The following is a 22,769-nucleotide window of genomic DNA, read 5'->3' as shown; positions in this document are numbered from 1 at the left end:
GTGGGGCAACATCCTCTAACTTCGAGGTTCATGCATGGTGTCAGACGGCTGAGGCCCATCTGCAGGCCGTGCATACCTTCCTGGGACCTTTCTGTGGTCTTGGAGGGTCTGTCAGGGGCCACATTTGAGCCCTGTGAGTCAGCCTCTGAGAGGCTTCTGACTCTAAAGGTAGCACTTCTGGCCCTGACATCTCTCAAGCGAGTGGGAAGTCTACAGCTCACTCTATTGCCTGTTCTTACCTTGACTTTGCCCCTGGATTAGCCAAGGCCTCCCTGTATCCTAGGCTGAATTATATTCCTAAAGTGCCTACATCGGCTGCCCACCCTGTGGTGTTGCAGGCTTCCTGCCCTCCTCCGTTCCTCACACCGGAACAAGAGAGGATGCACCTGTTGCTCCTCGGAGGCTTTGTCCAAAGGGGTACCATTGAGGGATGTGTGTGCTGCTGCTGGATGGTCTCCACCACACACATTCATTCGTTATTACAGCCTGGATATTCATTACACCCCGGGCTCGAGTGTCTTGCAGTGACCCTCGGGCTTGAGTCTTTTTGAACAGGCCGTACCCTCAGTATGACTGAGCGGGTATTCCCGTTCCCATGGCGTTATGCTAAATGCAACGTCGAAGTTCCCTTTGAAAGGGAATGTCGGAGCATGTAACCCTGTTCCCTGAGAAGGGAACGAGACATTGCATAGCTCTGTCATACGAGGACAGGCCTGTGAATTGCGTCTTCGCTTCAGATAATAGAGGCTGATGGTGTGGTTCACAGGTGCCATGTATATATATATATATATATATATATATATATATATATATATATATATATATATATATATATATATATATATATATATATATATATTTATATATATATAATCATGCGATGCTCTTAATTGCAAGGCAGGCCTAAAAGTAGAGGCATGATTTTACACAAGCTTCAGATACTGGTCATGCACGCAAGGCGCTTCCCATACTGTTATGCTAAATGCAACGTCTCGTTCCCTTCTCAGGGAACAGGGTTACATGGGTAACCCCGACATTTTCTTGGGACTTGGGTTTGGAAGTGCCTGCCTGTTGATTTCTTCTGAAACAGATGGTTACCTGGATGCCCATGTGTCCTTGCGGATTTTGAATGACACACCCCTACTTGCACTTTGTCCGTGCTAGGGTAAGCAACAAAAAGAAGAATCAAGTTTGACTACATTTACAGCAGATGCCCTCATCCAGACTGACATACATTTATCTCATTAATACAACTGAGCAGTTGAGGGTTAAGTGTCTCTCTGAAAGGCCTAGCAGTGGTAGATTGGCAGTGCTGGTAGTTCAACTAACAAACTTCTGATCAGTCGTCCAGTATCTTAACCACTGAGCTACCACTGTATCCATTTAGTACACAAGCAGTGTTAGAATTTCTTTATCATTACAGACGGCCTGTGATGCTCAAATAACTATTCTACTATACTAAATAGTGTTGAGATTATATCCTGTCAACTGTTCATATTTATGATAATCATACCGTGTCATATAGTGTGTCTAAATATCACGTTTCTTTACTGTAGCTGGAGAACTTTATTTGGGACAAAGCCATGAAGAGACAGGAACACACAGCGAATAAGACATTATGGTTTATTGTGAAATGTTTTGTTAACTATTCACTAGTCAGTATAAGGCCTTTTGTTCCAACACAGCATGACATCATATGTATTCACATGCTGCCACTCAAACTCAGGGGGTGTGAGTAATTTATAAACTATAAGAACACCAGACCCGTTTGAGCCATAAGTCATTTGATTGTGACTTGTTGCAGGTACAGATTTACAATGTTAGTATCCAATATAGGATGTATTTCTGTGGCAGTATGACAGAATGAACCTGACGGAGTTTAACCAGTCTGATCTCTGTGAGCATTTCTCCTGTCCAGAGAGATCTGGATCTCCTGCAGTTTATATCTTACTGTACGTGTGTTCAGCTGCTGTGGTTCTTCTAACAGTGTGTGGAAATATGCTCGTCATCATCTCTGTTCTTCACTTCAAGCAGCTTCACACACCGACAAACCTGCTCGTGCTCTCTCTGGCTGTGTCGGATTTCCTCGTTGGTGCTTTATTAATGCCATCGATGTTAATGTGGACGATCGAGTCATGCTGGATTTTTGGGAGAGATTTCTGCATCAGTTTTTGGTTAATTAGTGGTTTCATCGGAATCTCGTCCATCTATAATATCGCTCTGATCGCTGTGGATCGGTGTTTGGCTCTCTCAAACCCCTTTCTCTACATGAACAGAGTGTCTGTGAGGATCACTGGTATTGTAAATGTATGTGTCTGGTGTGTGGTGATGGCCTATAGCTCAGCACTCTTATATTTCAATGGAAACTTTACAAATACTGTAATGTGTCCTGGAATGTGTTATCTGTATCTGAATAAGGTTTCGTATGTAATTGACCTTATATTTTCATTTATATTTCCACTTTCTGTCATAATCATATTGTATACTCGAGTGTTTGTGATTGCTAAGAAACATGCCACTGCTATCAGAGAGCTTAATAATCACACACGGCCTAAAACACAGAAGATCACCTCACACTCGATGAAATCTGAGAGAAAAGCAGCTAAAGTCCTGGGCATTTTAGTGTCTGTGTTTCTGATGTGTTTACTTCCATATTGTATTTACAGTTTATTAGGTGATGTTATTGAACTACAGACAGAAACATTTCAGAAACTTGTGATTTTGTGTTTTCTTAATTCCACCATTAATCCTGTTATTTATGCTCTGTTTTACCCGTGGTTTAGGAGGTGCATTAAATTAATTATAACTCTGCGAATATTCCAGACAGACTCTGCTTTAATCAATATTCTTTCATAAATAGCCTCTTTTTGATGATGTGCCTAAATGTTGCTTTTATATTAGATTTAATTTAAGTTTCTATGACAAATCTAATTCCCACCATCAATATAATAAATATTTACAGTACTGTATTATATTATATAAGAGCTTTATTCTGTTTGATTATATATAATACAATACGCTGTTGATCTGGATATTTGGGGAGAGGTTCCTGCAGTTTTTTTTTTGTTTTTGTTTTGTTTACTGTTTATTTTTCACAATATTATCCATCTATAATAACACTCTGATCGCTGTGGGTCATTTCACTCTCTATACAAACACAGTCTCTAGGAGGACTAAGTGAAGTATCATGTTCTTTAATCGCTGTGTGTCTGGTGTATAAACATAGCATTCTTTATTCCAAGGGAAACGTCATGAGTTTTGTAACATGTTCTGGGTCTGGGTTTTTGGTGTGTTTATTCTGTATTTTATTTACAGTTTATTAGGTGATGTCATCACAATACAGACAGAAAAATTACAGAATTTATAAACAGGTTTTGTCTTAATTCCTCCATTAATCTATTAATTTATTTATTCTCTGTTTTACTGCGGGTTATGACTCTGCAAATATTCCAGCTGAACTCTTGCATTATTAACTATTTTTAGTAATATTTTATAGTTATAATAATATTTTTAGTTCTTCTGAATCAATGGACAAATATTGCTATTATTTTATATATAATATAAACTTCTGTAACAAATCAACCCACCTCCCCAATATAATTCATATTGTACTGTATTATATAATGTATATATGGTACGCTTCTATGTATGGTTTAGAAGCGGTCGGTCGTGCACTGAACAAATCTTTGCTCTTCGAAACATCATTGAACAAACCTCCGAATATCAGAAACCGCTCTTGGTCAACTTTATAGACTTTAAGAAGGCGTTTGACAGCGTCCACCGGAAATCGCTTTGGAACATCGCACGGCTACATGGCATTCCACAGTCTGCTGACATGGCCAAACAAGTTCTGTTCACGCTCGTGTCTGCTGACTCGGCCAACCATGTTCTGCTCACGCCCAAGTCCGATGACACGGTCAACCAAGTTCTGCTCACACCCGAGTCTGCTGACATGGCCAACCAAGTTCTGCTCATGCCTGAAGCGGATGTCATGACCAACCAGGTTCAGCTCACACCTGAAGCCAACGTCACAAACAACCAAGTTCTGATCACGCCCAAGTCTGCTGACATGGACAAACAAGTTCTCATGCCTGAAACCAACATTACGACCAACCATGTTAGGCTCACGCCAGATTCTCCTGACACAACCAACCACGTTCTGCTCACACCCAAGTCTGCTGACAAGGCCAATCAAGTTCTGCTTACGCCCGAGTCTGCTGACACGGCCAACCAAGTTCTGTTCATGCCCGGGTCTGCTGACATGGCCAACCACGTTCTGGTCACACCGAAACTGCTGATATGGCCAACCAGGTTATGCTCACACTCGAGACACTCCAAGTCATGTCTGCTCCTCGTCTCCTCAAGGAACCTGTTACTTGTCGGGAAATGCCTGTATTTGAACCTGGGGGGCTGTGGAGACATTTTGCCCAGAGTGCCAGGACCGCAGCAAACCAGTGACTACATTTCTCATCCTGCACTGTGGCCTACAAAAATGGCTGCCATGGACTACACTTCCCACACACACACATTTACCTTCTCTGGAATTCTAATCACACACACACACCTGTTCCCAATCTCTCACTCACTCGCTCCAAGCTATAAAAGAGACTTTTTGAACACAATGACTTGGCGTAGTATGGAGTGTTATCACCATACCAAGCGGTTGCACCTTATTCGTCATATTGACTCATGTTTTTTGATCTAGTTTCTTGTTACATGTTCTCAGTTCTTGCCTTGCCTCATTTATGCCTGTTTGTTGATTGCCTGACCCATTGTATGTTATTTTGACCATGCTATTGTCTCACAATTTGGATTTATCTGCCTGCCTGTCTCTAAATAAACTCTTATCTGCATTTGCATCCGTCCTTACCTTCATTACTTAGAACACGTCATAAATTACATGATTGTAAACTGTATTAGCTTCTTCAACTCCAAAATAATGAAACTGTACGATGAGTCCCTGGCTTTAGGGAGGAAAGCGTGGTTTGGCGGCAATGTATCCTTGGAGTGACCAAAGGAAAAATGTGTGCAGAAGAGGTACAGCAATAATACTTGAAGCTTGTTCACTTCCTTAGTAGATGTCAGGAAGAGTATCAGAACAGATTTATTTTAAGGACAGAGGGTTAAAAGCTCCAAGGGCTCAAAGGGTGATGCTGAGAGCAAATCTAGAACTATGGCTAGATCGTACAATGGGACCATATGTTTTGAAGTCGGCTTAAATGACCTGGGGCCTGAACAAGGAATCTGGTTTGGGTGGCTAAGCAGGTAAGTTTCAGTATAGATTTTGCCAACCCTGGGGATTAGGTATCATGTAAGTGGCTCTGCTTTTCCTGGTGTTCATCACCACAGTAACTAACACTCCACAGCTGACCTGCTCCAGGGCAGGTTTTGTTCTGGGTAAGAGAACTTAAACCCAACTTGGACCAATCAGCAGTGAGCAAAGTGACATATAAGTGACGCAATGAATTCAACTCCCCAGCGCAAAATGTAAGAAGAAGAGAACTTCACAGAGAAACATTTACTTAAAACAATTTACATTCATATTAAATGAAATTACAGGAAAGATGTCGGGGTTTAAATTTTCAATCCATTTATTCTCACCGTGAGCCTATAAAAGTAAACATTTTCAACCCGAAGTACTCACACAGGCTCTTTTCCCATGTTGAACGCTATTGGCTGTTCTGTGCCGACGTCACGCGATTACGTGCACGCGCTCGTGGACTAATCATAGCTTAAGGATCAAAGCCTGAGTTGACAGAGTATGTTGATAACCAGTGTCATGGTAGCAGTAAAGCCTGACTGGATTGGTTTGGTTTTGTCAACTCGAAACTAATCCCATAACCCTGCGTTTGTTCAACTAGCTTCATGGAACAGGCCCCTGTTCCCTTAAAAAGTCACCACGCTATAGTGATGAATGACAGAAGGTGTTTTAAGTCATGCAGAAATGACAGCCTCTCATTTATTGTGGAAAAGACTTTGACCTTATCAAACCAAAAAATAAAAAATAAATAAAGCACTGAGACAAAACTGTTATTTTTGCACAGATATGCTAACGATTATTAGCGGGATTTTGTATCCTTTTTATAACACTGATTTATGTCTATTCTCAGTTTAGGAACACACACAATGCCAGGATGGCTGGCACAACACAGTTTCTTCATTTAATCTCGGCAGCTCAAAAACATCTCAGTCTGGGGCGCCGTCTAGTGGCAAACAGGTAAAGTTGAATTAACCCAAACACATGACAAAAACAGTCCTGCTCTGCTCACACCATTTATAACAATCAGTATGAGAACACACTTCTTTTCCCCAAATATATTATCTGATCAGACATGCAAAAACATTCAGATCACAGAACTCTTCTCTTGTGATTGGTGCTGTAGACATCTAAAATACAACAAATGGACATTTACACACTGAACAGTGCCACAAGTGATCATACAGCTGTGGAGACCGATCAGATTTTATGAGTGAAAAACAATATGTAGGTACATTCTTTGAGGTAGTGTTCAAATAGTATGTATTGTGCATTCAGTGCAGGCGTTGGTATAGCTCTAGTTACTGTAGTCCAGCTATTATTGTTGTAGCTATTAAATCTAGGATTAATAAATTAGGTGATGAACCGCACGCCTTAAATAAGTATGATTCGAGAATCCAGAAAACATCATTGGCCTTATTTGATGAGGTTGATAGCACAGGAAGAAGCTATTTATTGTGGCGAGTTTTCTTAGGGCCTTGGGTTTGGAAGTACCTGCCTGTAGATACCTTCTGAAACAGACAGTTACCTGGATGGCCATGTGTCCTTGCAGATTTTGAATGGCACACCCCTACTTGCACTTTGTCCGTGCTAGGGTAAGCAATGAAAAGAAGAATTAAGCTTGACTACATTTACAGCAGATGCCCTCATCCAGACTGAATACATTAATCTCATTTATACATTAATACTGAGCAGTTGAGGGTTAAGTGTCTCTCTGAAAGGCCTAGCAGTGGTAGATTGGCAGTGCTGGTAGTTGAACTAACAAACTTCTGATCAGTCGTCCAGCATCTTAACCACTGAGCTACCACTGTATCCATTTAGTACACACGCAGTGTTAGAATTTCTTTATCATTACAGACGGCCTGTGATGCTCAAATAACTATTCTACTATACTAAATAGTGTTGAGATTATATCCTGTCAACTGTTCATATTTATGATAATCATACCGTGTCATATAGTGTGTCTAAATATCACATGTTTCTTTACTGTAGCTGGAGAACTTTATTTGGGCAAAGCCATGAAGAGACAGGGACACACAGCGAATAAGGCATTATGGTTTATTGTGAAATGTTTTGTTAACTATTCACTAGTCAGTATTAGGCCTTTTGTTCCAACACAGCATGACATCATATGTATTCACATGCTGCCACTCAAACTCAGGGGGTGTGAGTAATTTATAAACTATAAAAACACCAGACCCGTTTGAGCCATAAGTCATTTGATTGTGACTTGTTGCAGGTACAGATTTACAATGTTAGTATCCAATATAGGATGTATTTCTGTGGCAGTATGACAGAATGAACCTGACGGAGTTTAACCAGTCTGATCTCTGTGAGCATTTCTCCTGTCCAGAGAGATCTGGATCTCCTGCAGTTTATATCTTACTGTACGTGTGTTCAGCTGCTGTGGTTCTTCTAACAGTGTGTGGAAATATGCTCGTCACCATCTCTGTTCTTCACTTCAAGCAGCTTCACACACCGACAAACATGCTCGTGTTCTCTCTGGCTGTATCGGATTTTGTCGTTGGTGCTTTAGTAATGCCGTCGATGTTAATCTCCATAATCGAGTCATGCTGGATTTTTGGGAGAGATTTCTGCATCAGTTTTTGGTTAATTAGTTATTTCATCACCATCTCGTCAATCTATAATATCGCTCTGATCGCTGTGGATCGGTATTTGGCTCTCTCAAACCCCTTTCTCTACATGAACAGAGTGTCTGTGAGGATCACTGGTATTGTAATTGTATGTGTCTGGTGTGTGGTGCTGGCCTATATCTCAACACTCTTATATTACTATGGAAACTTTACAAATACTGTATTGTGTCCTGGAGAGTGTTTACTCTTTCTCAATGATGTTTGGTCTGTAATTGACCTTATATTTTCATTTATATTTCCACTCTCTGTCATAATCATATTGTATACTCGAGTGTTTGTGATTGCTAAGAAACATGCCACTGCTATCAGAGAGCTTAATAATCACACACGGCCTAAAACACAGAAAATCACCTCACACTCGATGAAATCTGAGAGAAAAGCAGCTAAAGTCCTGGGCATTTTAGTGTCTGTGTTTCTGATGTGTTTACTTCCATATTTTATTTACAGTTTATTAGGTGATGTTATTGAACTACAGACAGAAACATTTCAGAAACTTGTGATTTTGTGTTTTCTTAATTCCACCATTAATCCTGTTATTTATGCTCTGTTTTACCCGTGGTTTAGGAGGTGCATTAAATTAATTATAACTCTGCGAATATTCCAGACAGACTCTGCTTTAATCAATATTCTTTCATAAATAGCCTCTTTTTGATGATGTGCTTAAATGTTTATTTTATATTCGATGTAATTTAAGCTTCTATAACAAATCTAATTCCCACCATCAATATAATAAATATTTACAGTACTGTATTATATTATATAAGAGCTTTATTCTGTTTGATTATATATAATACAATACGTGTTGATCTGGATATTTGGGGAGAGGTTCCTGCAGGTTTTTTTTTGTTGTTGTTTTGTTTACTGTTTATTTTTCACAATATTATCCATCTATAATAACACTCTGATCGCTGTGGGTCATTTCACTCTCTATACAAACACAGTCTCTAGGAGGACTAAGTGTAGTATCATGTTCTTTAATCGCTGTGTGTCTGGTGTATGAACATAGCATTCTTTATTCCAAGGGAAACGTCATGAGTTTTGTGACGTGTTCTGGGTCTGGGTTTTTGGTGTGTTTATTCTGTATTTTATTTCCAGTTTATTAGGTGATGTCATCACACTACAGTCAGAATCATTACAGAATTTATACACAGGTTTTGTCTTAATTCCTCCATTAATCTATTAATTTATTTATTCTCTGTTTTACTGCGGGTTATGACTCTGCAAATATTCCAACTGAACTCTTGCATTATTAAATATATTAAAGGTATTTTCAAACCCTGCATCGCATGCAGAATGAATAGCCATACCATACCACTGGAAAAAGGTTAGTCCTTATCCAACAAAAAGAGACAGTGCTGGGGGGAAAGCAGTCCCCCTTTGCTCACACTACTTATCAGATTCAGAACACACTTTATTCACCAGTAAATTGTGTGATCATAGATGCACAGACATGTATCAGTATTTCTCTTAGTGTGAAAGATGTCTAGTTCAGCAAATATTCAACATAATGACAAAAATCAACATATAAACATTGAACAGCGTCACAAGTTAAGATAGAGACTTGGAGACAGATAACACTTTATTGGTGCAAAAGAATAACACATTTACTAAATACCTTCTTTGGTATCTAGGCATTGCTATTGCACGAGTTGTTATAGTCCAGACATTACTGCTGTATCTAATAAAGACAGAATTAATACATTTGGTGATAAACTGCACAGCTTAAATATGTATGAGTCAAGAACCCAGAAAACAAAATTGCTCTTGATGAGCTTGACACTGAAAGGAGCTGTTCTGGTGATGAGTTCTCTTGGCCCTGTATTCTTGCACTGTCAGTTGATAGTACTGATCAGGTAGCTGATGATCTTCTCAACAGTACCGATTACTCGTTATAATAGTTTCTTGGACTGCGAAGAGGAGGAAGGGAACAACACAGTGAAGAGGATGCAAGGATTCTCTTAATGATGTCTTCAGAAAGAACATTCTCCGTTGTGTCTTCTTGACTTGGCATGTGATGTTCTCCTCCCACTTGAGAGAGTTCAAAATAGTGGAGCCCAGAGATCTGAGGCCTGTTTCAAGAAGCAAGTTGAACTAAACCCAGAGTTGCAGGCCAACAACCACACCCACCTCTGTCTATCAACAACATCGCTATAAGCATCAGTGAGGTTCTCTGTCACGTGAACACCAAGGAATTTGGTGCTCTTGACGATCTCCATGGAGGAGGCTCTGATGTTCAGTGGAGAGTGGTCACTCCGTGCTCTACTGAACTCAATAAACATCTCTTTCATTTTGTCCACGTTCAGAGACAGGTTGTTGGTTCTGCGTCAGTCCGTTAACCACTGCACCTCCTCTCTGTATTCTTGCTGATGAGACCCACCACAGTCGTGTCATTGATGAACTTGATGATGTGATTGGGGGGCGCAAGGTGGCTTAGTGGTTAGCACATTTGCCTCACACCTCCAGGGTCCGGGGTTCAATTCCTGCCGGTGTGTGCGGAGTTTGCGGGGGTTTCCTCCGGGTACTCTGGTTTCCTCTCATCCCAGTCCAAAGACTGATTGGTGTGTCTAAAGTGTATGAATGGGTGTGAGTGTGTATGTGATTGTGCCCTGCGATGGACTGGCACCCTGTCCAGGGTGCCCGATGCTCCGAGGGATTGGCTCCAGGTTCCCCGTGACCCTGAAGAAGGAGTAAGCGGTAGAAGATGGATGATGTGATTGGATTGCTGCACAGTCATGAGTCAGCAGAGTGAACAGCAATAGCACACAGCTCTGAGGGACTCTGAGTGGTGGTTCTGGAGATGCTGTTCCTGATCCAGACTGACTGGATCACAAAGTCCAGGATCCGTTTGAAGATGGAGGTGTTCAGACCAATCAGGTGCTGAATGATTGTGCTGAATGCTGAAGTCTATGAACAGCATTCGAACGTGTCCAGGTGGATGAGGGTAGGGTGGTGGTGATGGCATTATCAGTTGAGTGATGGGGCAGCAGCATTATCCGTTGAGCAGTTGAGTGATGGGGCAGCAGGGTCTCGATGTGCCTCATGACGAGCCTCTCGAGGCACCTCACGATGATGGATGTGAGTGCAACGGAACACTAGTCATTGAGGCATGTTGGAATCGATGGCTCTGCTCAGGAGATGTCAGTGAAAAGGAGTGCCAGCTGATCTGCACATGCTCTGAACTATCTTCCAGAAATGTTGTCTGGCCTTCCATGGGTTGACCTCCATAGAGGTTTCCTCAAGTCAGCCTTGGTTAGACACAGCTCCTGGTCGTTGGGAGGAGGCATGGTCTTCCTTGCCACCACATCGTTCTGTGCCTCAAACCGAGTGTAGATGTGGATCAGTGCATCTGGAAGGGAGGCATCTCTGTTATAGGCATGTGATGTTGCCACATGTGCCGTTATCCGTGAAGTGACTGTGGATTTTCTGGGCATGTGCGTGCTTTGTTCTCTGATGGCTGGGACAATTTAGCCCTTGCTGTTCTTTGGGCTGCTTTGTTACCCGCACTGAAGGCGGAGTCTCAGGTCCTCAGCAGTGTACGCACCTCCACAGTCACCCACGTCTTCTAGTTTGGAGCGTGTACTGATTGTCTTGAACAGAAATGTGGTCTGAGTAGCCGAGGTGGGGGCAGGGCTGTGGTCTGAGTAGCTGAGGTGGGGGTTGGGCTCTGCCTGGTACGCGCCGAGGATGTTTGTGTAAACAAGATCCAGCTTGTTCACCCCTCTTGTTGCAAAGTTCACATGGTGGTGAAATTTAGGGAGTACTGATTTGAGATTTGCATGATTGAAATCTCCAGCAATGATAAACAGTCTATCAGGGTGTGTGTTCTGCAGTTCACTAATAGCCCCATACAGTTCACCGAGTGCCTCCTTAGAATTAGCGCTGGGGGGAATGTATACTCCGGTTATAAGGCCAGTGATGAATTCCCGCTGTAAATAAAATGGTCTGCATCTAAGTCACAAACTCCACCAGCGATGAACAGTAACTAAAAACTAACACAGAGTTCTTGCACCATTCCATGTTGATGTAAACACACAAGCCACCACCGCGAGCCTTACCGCACAGAGCTGCATTTCTGTCGGCATGAAAGAAGGCGAGTGCATCTAGCTCGGAACTCGGTCACTGAGCCATGTCTCAGTGAAAACAAAGACGCAGCAGTCTCTAAACTCACGCCGCATTGCCTGCTGGAGTTGGATGTAGTCCAGTTTATTGTCCAGAGAACAAACATTGGAGAGCAGGATGGACGGGAGATCCAGCTGTGTAGGGTTTGTTTTTAACCTAGCACAGACCCCCGGCCTATTGCCGCGCTGCCCCTTCCTCGCACTCTGCTTGTGAAGTTCCCTTCCCCCAGCCACCAACGTCAGGTGACACTGAGGACTAGAGGCCTGTTCTCCACAGCAAGCCGAGATCGCGTAGCTTTTCCAGCAGATCATCATGCAAGTTGGTTGTTGCATGGTTTCTGCATTTTACAAGTGTCTGGCGATGATAAACATAAACACCGGTTGCTCTGATGTCCATGTGCTGTAAAAAATCGGGTTACGAAACAAAAATAGCTCCATTTTTGATCCGGAGAGGCTGCTGTGTTCTACTGCCGCTCCACCATCTTGGATCGATCATTATTATAATATTTTTTATTACATTTTATTTGTAATTTATTTCATTACTGTTTAAATTTAGCTGAAGATAGTATACAGCAATTTAGCCAACACTTGACTTTTAAATGTGCTATACTGTACAAATTAAGGACACCGATTTTTATTTATTTATTTATTTATTTATTGCTTAGGTATGAGAATATATAGATGGTGTATCTGAACAGTGCAACAGCCTGGTAACTTTACTGGAATTTACTGGTAACAGTTGTATAATGTAATCTATGTACTTGTCTAGCGTTAGCTAGGTCAAACATACATTGATGGATTCTATTTAATATTAGTAATAAAACATTCCCCACTTACCTTGACAGAAAGTAATGGCACCCCACAAGTCCAGTCAAGAATGTAATCTATGGGAAGGGGCAGGACTTTCAAGAAGTGTCGGTTAACATCAGATAAAAAATTGTACAATACTTAAAGTTTCCCTAAAGCCAGAAAATACCACTGTGTTGTCAGATTTTGAATGGCACACCCTTACTTGCACTTTGTACATGTTAGGACATGTAACACACAAGCAGTGTTAGAATTTCTTTATCATTACAGATGGTCTGTGATGCTCAAATCACTATGCTACTGTTCTAAATAGTGTTGAGATTATATCCCATCAACAGTTCCAATTTATTATAGTCGTACACTGTCATATAGTGTGTCTAAATATCACAGCATGTTCCTTTATTGTAGGTGGAAAACATTTTCCATACTAGTTCATATAGCAATATTATATATTGAGACAAAGCTATAAAGAAAAATATGGCAAAATGATTTATTCTGAAAATTATTTGTTAACCATTTTTACACTTATTCTTAATTCATAGGGCAGGTTCTCAGCATAAGAACTGTGTGTTGATATTTAATTGAGAATTTGTTGCACACAAGTTTGCATAATGGCAGGTTGAAGTCTCTCACTAGTACTTACTAGGCCTATTCCAACACAGCATGACATCATACATATTCACATGCTGCTACTCAAACTCAGGGGGTGTGAGTAATTTATAAACTATAAAAACACCAGACCCGTTTGAGCCATAAGTCATTTGATTGTGACTTGTTGCAGGTACAGATTTACAATGTTAGCATATAATATAGGATGTATTTCTGTGGCAGTATGACAGAATGAACCTGACGGAGTTTAACCAGTCTGATCGCTGTGAGCATTTCTCCTGTCCAGAGAGATCTGGATCTCCTGCAGTTTATATCTTACTGTACGTGTGTTCAGCTGCTGTGGTTCTTCTAACAGTGTGTGGAAATATGCTCGTCACCATCTCTGTTCTTCACTTCAAGCAGCTTCACACACCGACAAACCTGCTCGTGCTCTCTCTGGCTGTGTCGGATTTCCACGTTGGTGCTTTATTAATGCCGCCGATGTTAATCTGGACAATCGAGTCATGCTGGATTTTTGGGAGAGATTTCTGCATCAGTTTTTGGTTGATTTGTGGTTTCCTCATAAACCTCTCCATCTATAATATCGCTCTGATCGCTGTGGATCGGTATTTGGCTCTCTCAAACCCCTTTCTCTACATGAACAGAGTGTCTGTGAGGATCACTGGTATTGTAATTGTATGTGTCTGGTGTGTGGTGATGGCCTATAGCTCAGCACTCTTATATTACAACGGAAACTTTTCAAATACTGTAATGTGTCCTGGAGAGTGTTTTATCTTTCTGAATGATGTTTGGACTGTAATTGACCTTATATATTCATTTACATTTCCACTCTCTGTCATAATCATATTGTATACTCGAGTGTTTGTGATTGCTAAGAAACATGTCACTGCTATCAGAGAGCTTAATAATCACACACGGCCTAAAACACAGAAAATCACCTCACACTCGATGAAATCTGAGAGAAAAGCAGCTAAAGTCCTGGGCATTTTAGTGTCTGTGTTTCTGATGTGTTTACTTCCATATTTTATTTACAGTTTATTAGGTGATGTTATTGAAATACAGACAGAAACATTTCAGAAACTTGTGAATGTGCTTTATCTTAATTCCACCATTAATCCTGTTATTTATGCTCTGTTTTACCCGTGGTTTAGGAGGTGCATTAAATTAATTATAACTCTGCGAATATTCCAGACAGACTCTGCTTTAATCAATATTCTTTCATAAATAGCCTCTTTTTGATGATGTGCCTAAATGTTTATTTTATATTAGATTTAATTTAAGCTTCTATAACAAATCTAATTCCCACCATCAATATAATAAATATTTACAATACTGTATTATATTATATAAGAGCTTTATTCTGTTTGATTATATATAATACAACACGGTGTTGATCTGGATATTTGGGGAGAGGTTCCTGCAGGTTTTTTTTGTTGTTGTTTTGTTTACTGTTTATTTTTCACAATATTATCCATCTATAATAACACTCTGATCGCTGTGGGTCAGTATTTCACTCTCTATACAAACACAGTCTCTAGGAGGACTAAGTGTAGTATCATGTTCTTTAATCGCTGTGTGTCTGGTGTATGAACATAGCATTCTTTATTCCAAGGGAAACGTCATGAGTTTTGTGACGTGTTCTGGGTCTGCGTTTTTGGTGTGTTTATTCTGTATTTTATTTACAGTTTATTAGGTGATGTCATCACACTACAGACAGAAACATTACAGAATTTATAAACAGGTTTTGTCTTAATTCCTCCATTAATCTATTAATTTATTTATTCTCTGTGGCTTTAGGAGGTGCATTAAATTAAATATAACTCTGCATATATTCCAACCGAGCTCTGCATTAATAAATATTCTTTCATTAATAATCTTTTTTTCTCTTTAGTTCTTCTGATGATATGGACAAATATTGCTATTGTAAATAATTTTAACTGTAATGAAATAATTCAAATCTCCCAATACACCCCCGCCACCCCACCCCCACCCCCCACACACACACCCCATCTGTTAATTGTGTGCATTAACATGTATGGTTCAAGGGCAAATAAATTTTCATGAGTAAAATATTAACTTGTGCTTTTATTGTGATATTTATAAAGTTGGTGTTATTAAGGAAAATGATCAATCTACAGTGTTCTACAGATATTTAGGCGTATTGAATCATTTTAAATGCAGATGAGTGCTGAGTGAATGCCTGTGTTTTTTGTCACTGCATTACAAATACAGTTTGCATGGTATTCAATCTTAAAGCTTTCATGTTATTACAGCATTGAAAGTTTGAATTGGGGGGGGGCTTTGGCCTAATAAATAAGACTATATTTACATAAAATAGTGCCACAAGTGAACATATAGATATGGAGACAGATCAGACTTTACAAGTGTAGTAGATACTGTAGAGAGCTTAGACAACGGTGAGCTGAGCACAGACACACAAGAGGCTGTTTATGTGGCAAACGTGGAGAGTTTATTTTTTAGTTCTGTGAGTGTGAGGGTGCAAAGGAGGTGCAGTGGGGTGAAGTGCTCATGCGTTGGTGTCGTCTGTAGGGCTGCAGAGGGCATGCTGGGGGCTTTAATTAATTAATCAATCAAAGAATTATCAAAGAACATTAATCAATGCCTCTTTTTGATGATGTGCCTAAATATTGATTTTATATTAGATTTAATTTAAGCTTCTATAACAAATCTAATTCCCACCATCAATATAATAAATATGTACTGTATTATATTATATAAGAGCATCATTTTGTTTGCTAATATATATGTAATTTAATATATTGTTGATCTGGATATTTGGGGAGAGGTAGTTCTGTGGTTTTCCGGTTGCTTACTGTTTCACAATATTATCCATCTATAAAAACACTCTGATCGCTGTGGGTCAGTATTTCACTCTCTCAATCCCGTTTCTCTACATAAATACAGTCTCTAGGAGGACTGTGTGTCCTGTCACTTTCTTTAATTGGTAATGAATAATTTTATTTGCTCCATTCACATGTGAAGACATCTGATCTTTGTAAATCAAATCTACAGTGTTCTACAGATATTTAGGCATATTGAATCATTTTAAAGGCAGATGAGTGCTGAGCGAATTCTCGTATTTTCTGACACTGCATTACAAATACAGTTTACATGTTATTAAGCCTTAAAACGTTCTTATTATGATTACACTGTGCATGTGACATGAGACGTATGAATGGGGGAAACCCCCTGTGACTTAATTTAAATAATAAATATTACTTATAAAAAATGTTTTTAAAAAATTACTTAAAAAATGATAAAAAGTATGAATTAGGAAAAAAATCAGAAAAAAGCCAAAGGCTCAACATCAGTATGGACTCATTTAGATACAGTCCATTACAAAGGATTTAAATAGCTTCTGAATAGATTTTTTTATATTTTAATTCTATAGTGAATGATGGAATTATTTACAATGCAATGTGTTACAGCTGCTCATGAAAAATTTTACAATTATATGGATTTAAACGTCACGACCAACAAAGTTATGCTCACGCCAAAGTCTGTAGATACGACCAACCAAGATCTCCTCATGCGTGAAACCGACATCACGACCCATCAGGTTCTGCTCATGCCTGAAGCCAACATCATGACCAACCAGGTTCTTTTCACGCCTGACGTCGATGTCACGACCAACCAAGTTCTGCTCACACCCGAGTGTGATGACACGGCCAACCAAGTTCTGCTCATGCGCGAGTCTGCTGACACGGCCAACCAAGTTCTGCTCACGCCCAAGTGTGATGACACGGCCAACCAGGTTCTGCTCACGCCTGAAACTGATGTCATGACCAACCAAGTTCTACTCACGCCTGAAGTGGACATCGCGACCAACCAGGTTCTGCTCACACCAGATTCTCCTCACACAACCAACCACGTTCTGCTCATGCCTGGGCATGTTGACACGACCAACCAAGTTCTCCTTATGCCTTATCTCCTTACTTTAACGACAGAGAGTTAAAACCTGTTCGAGGTCGAAGAGACAGTCTCGCAAGCCGTGTTCCTATCTGAGGTCAAAGAGACGACCTCTCAAGGCATGTTCCTGTCTGAGGTTGAAGAGACGACCTTTCAAGCCAAGTTCCTGTTTGAGTTCGAAAAGACGACCTTTCAAGCCAAGTTCCTGTCTGTGACCTTTGTGACCTTTGACGCCAAGTTCCAGCCTGAAGCCGATGTCACAAACAAATAAGTTCTGTTCACACTTGAGTCTGCTGACACGTACAACCAAGTCCTCATGCCTGAAACCGACGTCACGACCAACCAGGTTCTGCTCACTCCTGAAACTGACGTCACGACCAACAAAGTTATGCTCACGCCAAAATCTGTAGACACGACCAACCAAGATCTCCTCATGCGTAAAACCGACATCACGACCTACCAGGTTCTGCTCACGCCTGAAGCCAACGTCACGACCAACCAGGTTCTTTTCATGCCTGACGTCGACGTCACGACCAACCAAGTTATGCTCACACCCGAGTCTGCTGACACAGCCCACCAAGTTCTACTCACGCCCGAGTGTGATGACACGGCCAACCAGGTTCTGCTCACGCCTGAAACTGATGTCATCACCAACCAAGTTCTACTCACACCTGAAGTGGACGTCACGACCAACCAGGTTCTGCTCACGCTTGAAAACGACATCACGACCACCCAAGTTATGCTCACGCCAGATTCTCATGACACAACCAACCACATTCTGCTCACACCTGAGCCTGTTGACACGACCAACCAAGTTCTCCTTATGCATGAAACCGACGTCACGACCAACATAGTTATGCTCACGCCTTTCCTCGTTTATGTCTGTTTGTTGATTTCGTAGCCCATTGCCTGTTACTTCGACCATGCTATTGTCTCATATCATATTATTGAGAAATTTGGATTTATCTGCCTGACTCTCTCTAAATAAACTCTTATCTGTACATGCATCTGTCCTAACCTTCATTACGTGGAATACGTGACAAATTTACATGATTTTAGACGTTTTATCTTGTTCAACTCCAAAACAATGAAACTGTCAGACGAGTCACTGGCTTTATGAAGGAAAACGTGGTTAGGCGGCAATGTACCCTTGGTGTGACCCAAGAAAAAGTGTGTGCAGAAGAGGTACAGCAATAATACTTGGAGCTTGTTCACTTCCTTAGTAGATGTCAGGAAGAGTATCAGAACATATTTATTTTAAGGACAGAGGGTTAAAAGCTCCAAGGGTTCAAAGGGTGATGCTGAGAGTGAATCTAGAACTATGGCTAGATCCCACAACGGGACCATATGCATTGAAGCTGCTTGAATGACCTGGGGCCTGTACCATATAAGTGACATATAAGTGACGCAACGAATTCAACTCCCCAGCGCAAACTGTAAGAAGAAGACAACTTCATAGAGAAACATTTACTTAAAACAATTTACATTTATATTAAATGAAATTACATGAAATATGTTGGGGTTATAAATTTTCAATCCGTTTATTCTCACCGTGAGCCTATAAAAGTAAACGTTTTCAACCCGAAGTACACACACATGCTCTTTTCCCATGTTGAAAGCTATTGCCTGTTCTGTGCCGACGTCACGTGATTACGTGCACGCGCTCGTGGACTAATCATAAGTTAAGGATCAAAGCCTGAGTTGACAGAGTATGTTGATAACCAGTGTCATGGTAGCAGTAAAGCCTGACTGGATTGGTTTGGTTTTGTCAACTCAAAACTAATCCCATAACCCTGCGTTTGTTCAACTAGCTTCATGGAACAGGCCCCTGTTCCCTTAAAAAGTCACCACGCTATAGTGATGAATGACAGAAGGTATTTTAAGGCATGCAGAAATGGCAGCCTCTCATTTAACATCTCAGACTGGGGCGCCGTCTAGTGGCAAACAGGTAAAGTTGAATTAACCCAAAGAAATGACAAAAACAGTCCTGCTCTGCTCACACCATTTATAACAATCAGTATGAGAACACACTTCTTTTCCCCAAATATATTATCTGATCAGACATGCAAAAACATTCAGATCACAGAACTCTTCTCTTGTGATTGGTGCTGAAGACATCTAAAATACAACCAATGGACATTTACACACTGAACAGTGCCACAAGTGATCATACAGCTGTGGAGACAGATCAGATTTTATCAGTGAAAAACAATATGTAGGTACATTCTTTGAGGTAGTGTTCAAATAGTATGTATTGTGCATTCAGTGCAGGCGTTGGTATTGCTCTAGTTACTGTAGTACAACTATTATTGTTGTAGCTATTAAATCTAGGATTAATAAATTAGGTGATGAACCGCACGGTTTAAATAAGTATTATTCGAGAATCCAGAAAACATCCTTGGCCTTGTTTGATGATGTTGATAGCACACAGGAAGAAGCTGTTGTGTGGCGTTTTCTTAGGGCTTTGGGTTTGGAAGTGCCTGCCTGTAGATACCTTCTGAAACAGACTGTTACCTGGATGGCCATGTGTCCTTGCAGATTTTGAATGACACACCCCTACTTGCACTTTGTCCGTGCTAGGGTAAGCAACAAAAAGAAGAATTAAGCTTGACTACATTTACAGCAGATGCCCTCATCCAGACTGAATACATTTATCTCATTAATACAACTGAGCAGTTGAGGGTTAAGTGTCTCTCTGAAAGGCCTAGCAGTGGTAGATTGGCAGTGCTGGTAGTTGAACTAACAAACTTCTGATCAGTCGTCCAGCATCTTAACCACTGAGCTACCACTGTATCCATTTAGTACACAAGCAGTGTTAGAATTTCTTTATCATTACAGACGGCCTGTGATGCTCAAATAACTATTCTATTATACTAAATAGTGTTGAGATTATATCCTGTCAACTGTTCATATTTATGATAATCATACCGTGTCATATAGTGTGTCTAAATATCACGTTTCTTTACTGTAGCTGGAGAACTTTATTTGGGACAAAGCCATGAAGAGACAGGAACACACAGCGAATAAGGCATTATGGTTTATTGTGAAAATGTTTTGTTAACTACTCACTAGTCAGTATTAGGCCTTTTGTTCCAACACAGCATGACATCATATGTATTCACATGCTGCCACTCAAACTCAGGGGGTGTGAGTAATTTATGAACTATAAAAACACCAGACCCGTTTGAGCCATAAGTCATTTGATTGTGACTTGTTGCAGGTACAGATTTACAATGTTAGCATCCAATATAGGATGTATTTCTGTGGCAGTATGACAGAATGAACCTGACGGAGTTTAACCAGTCTGATCTCTGTGAGCATTTCTCCTGTCCAGAGAGATCTGGATCTCCTGCAGTTTATATCTTACTGTACGTGTGTTCAGCTGCTGTGGTTCTTCTAACAGTGTGTGGAAATATGCTCGTCATCATCTCTGTTCTTCACTTCAAGCAGCTTCACACAGCGACAAACATGCTCGTGTTCTCTCTGGCTGTGTCGGATTTCCTCATTGGTGCTTTTGTAATGCCGCCGATGTTAATCTGGACGATCGAGTCATGCTGGATTTTTGGGAGAGATTTCTGCATCAGTTTTTGGTTAATTAGTGGTTTCATTGCAATCTCGTCCATCTATAATATCGCTCTGATCGCTGTGGATCGGTATTTGGCTCTCTCAAACCCCTTCCTCTACATGAACAGAGTGTCTGTGAGGATCACTGGTATTGTAATTGTATGTGTCTGGTGTGTGGTGCTGGCCTATATCTCATTACTCTTATATTACAATGGAAACTTTCTGAATTTTGTAATGTGTCCTGGAGAGTGTTTTATCTTTCTGAATGAGGTTTTGTCTGTAATTGACCTTATATTTTCATTTACATTTCCACTCTCTATCATAATCATATTGTATACTCGAGTGTTTGTGATTGCTAAGAAACATGCCACTGCTATCAGAGAGCTTAATAATCACACACGGCCTAAAACACAGAAAATCACCTCACACTCGATGAAATCTGAGAGAAAAGCAGCTAAAGTCCTGGGCATTTTAGTGTCTGTGTTTCTGATGTGTTTACTTCCGTGTTTTATTTACAGTTTATTAGGTGATGTTATTGAACTACAGACGGAAACATTTCAGAAACTTGTGATTGTGCTTTATCTTAATTCCACCATTAATCCGGTTATTTATGCTCTGTTTTACCCGTGGTATAGGAGGTGCATTAAATTAATTATAACTCTGCGAATATTCCAAACTGACTCTGCTTTAATCAGTATTCTTTCATAATTAGCCTCTTTTTGATGATGTGCTTAAATGTTGCTTTTATATTAGATTTAATTTAAGCTTCTATAACAAATCTAATTCCCACCATCAATATAATAAATATTTACAATACTGTATTATATTATATAAGAGCTTTATTCTGTTTGATTATATATAATACAACACGGTGTTGATCTGGATATTTGGGGAGAGGTTCCTGCAGGTTTTTTTTGTTGTTGTTTTGTTTACTGTTTATTTTTCACAATATTATCCATCTATAATAACACTCTGATCGCTGTGGGTCAGTATTTCACTCTCTATACAAACACAGTCTCTAGGAGGACTAAGTGTAGTATCATGTTCTTTAATCGCTGTGTGTCTGGTGTATGAACATAGCATTCTTTATTCCAAGGGAAACGTCATGAGTTTTGTGACGTGTTCTGGGTCTGGGTTTTTGGTGTGTTTATTCTGTATTTTATTTACAGTTTATTAGGTGATGTCATCACACTACAGACAGAAACATTACAGAATTTATAAACTGGTTTTGTCGTAATTCCTCCATTAATCTATTAATTTATTTATTCTCTGTTATACTGTGGGTTATGACTCTGCAAATATTCCAACTGAACTCTTGCATTATTAAATATTTTTAGTAATATTTTATAGTTATAATAATATTTTTAGTTCTTCTGATTCAATGGCCAAATATTGCTATTATTTTATATATAATCTAAACATCTGTAACAAATCAACACACCTCCCCAATATAATCTATATTATACTGTATTATCTTACATAATAGCATACAGTGCATGTCAACAATTGTACTGATTAACACGTGGGCCAAAAACAAACAGGTTTTCAATAGAAACAGATTAAATTGTGCTTTTATTGTGATTTTTTAAAAACATTTGATGCTACAATGGATTACTATTCTAATTTAGTGTTTTGTAACTTATTTTATTTCTCAGTTAACATGTAATCTCTCCTGTAGACACAGTTATGAGATAATAAAGACGCAATACAAAATGATATTTATTTTTCAATGCTAATGAATAATCATCTCTACAGCATTCACATGTGAAGACACATCTCATTCTTGTAAATCAAATCTACAGTCTTATACAGATACAGTGCCCTCCACTA

At 39.9% G+C, this 22,769-nt stretch overlaps 4 protein-coding genes across 4 annotated transcripts; all 4 read left to right on the top strand.

Annotated features, from left to right (window-relative positions):
- The first annotated feature begins 1,863 nt into the window (after positions 1-1,863).
- LOC108275799 (trace amine-associated receptor 13c-like) lies at positions 1,864-2,856 on the top strand. Its single transcript, XM_017486802.3, has one exon. It carries the CDS (start codon positions 1,864-1,866, stop codon positions 2,854-2,856), a length of 993 nt encoding a protein of 330 aa, XP_017342291.1.
- Positions 2,857-7,555: 4,699 nt separating this feature from the next.
- On the top strand, positions 7,556-8,548 carry LOC108275822 (trace amine-associated receptor 13c-like). The gene has a single exon (XM_017486838.3). It carries the CDS (start codon positions 7,556-7,558, stop codon positions 8,546-8,548), a length of 993 nt encoding a protein of 330 aa, XP_017342327.1.
- A 5,128-nt stretch (positions 8,549-13,676) lies between these two features.
- Positions 13,677-14,669, top strand: LOC108275852 (trace amine-associated receptor 13c-like). The gene has a single exon (XM_017486888.3). It carries the CDS (start codon positions 13,677-13,679, stop codon positions 14,667-14,669), a length of 993 nt encoding a protein of 330 aa, XP_017342377.1.
- A 5,985-nt stretch (positions 14,670-20,654) lies between these two features.
- On the top strand, positions 20,655-21,647 carry LOC108275459 (trace amine-associated receptor 13c-like). Its single transcript, XM_017486288.3, has one exon. The coding sequence runs from the start codon at positions 20,655-20,657 to the stop codon at positions 21,645-21,647; it is 993 nt and encodes a 330-aa protein (XP_017341777.1).
- Positions 21,648-22,769: the final 1,122 nt, after the last annotated feature.

Source organism: Ictalurus punctatus, chromosome 2 (genome assembly GCF_001660625.3).
Source record: "Ictalurus punctatus breed USDA103 chromosome 2, Coco_2.0, whole genome shotgun sequence".
Lineage (NCBI taxonomy): Eukaryota > Metazoa > Chordata > Actinopteri > Siluriformes > Ictaluridae > Ictalurus > Ictalurus punctatus.
The sequence above is the reverse complement of the archived record's forward strand: the minus strand, read 5'-3'. Positions and strand labels throughout refer to the sequence as shown.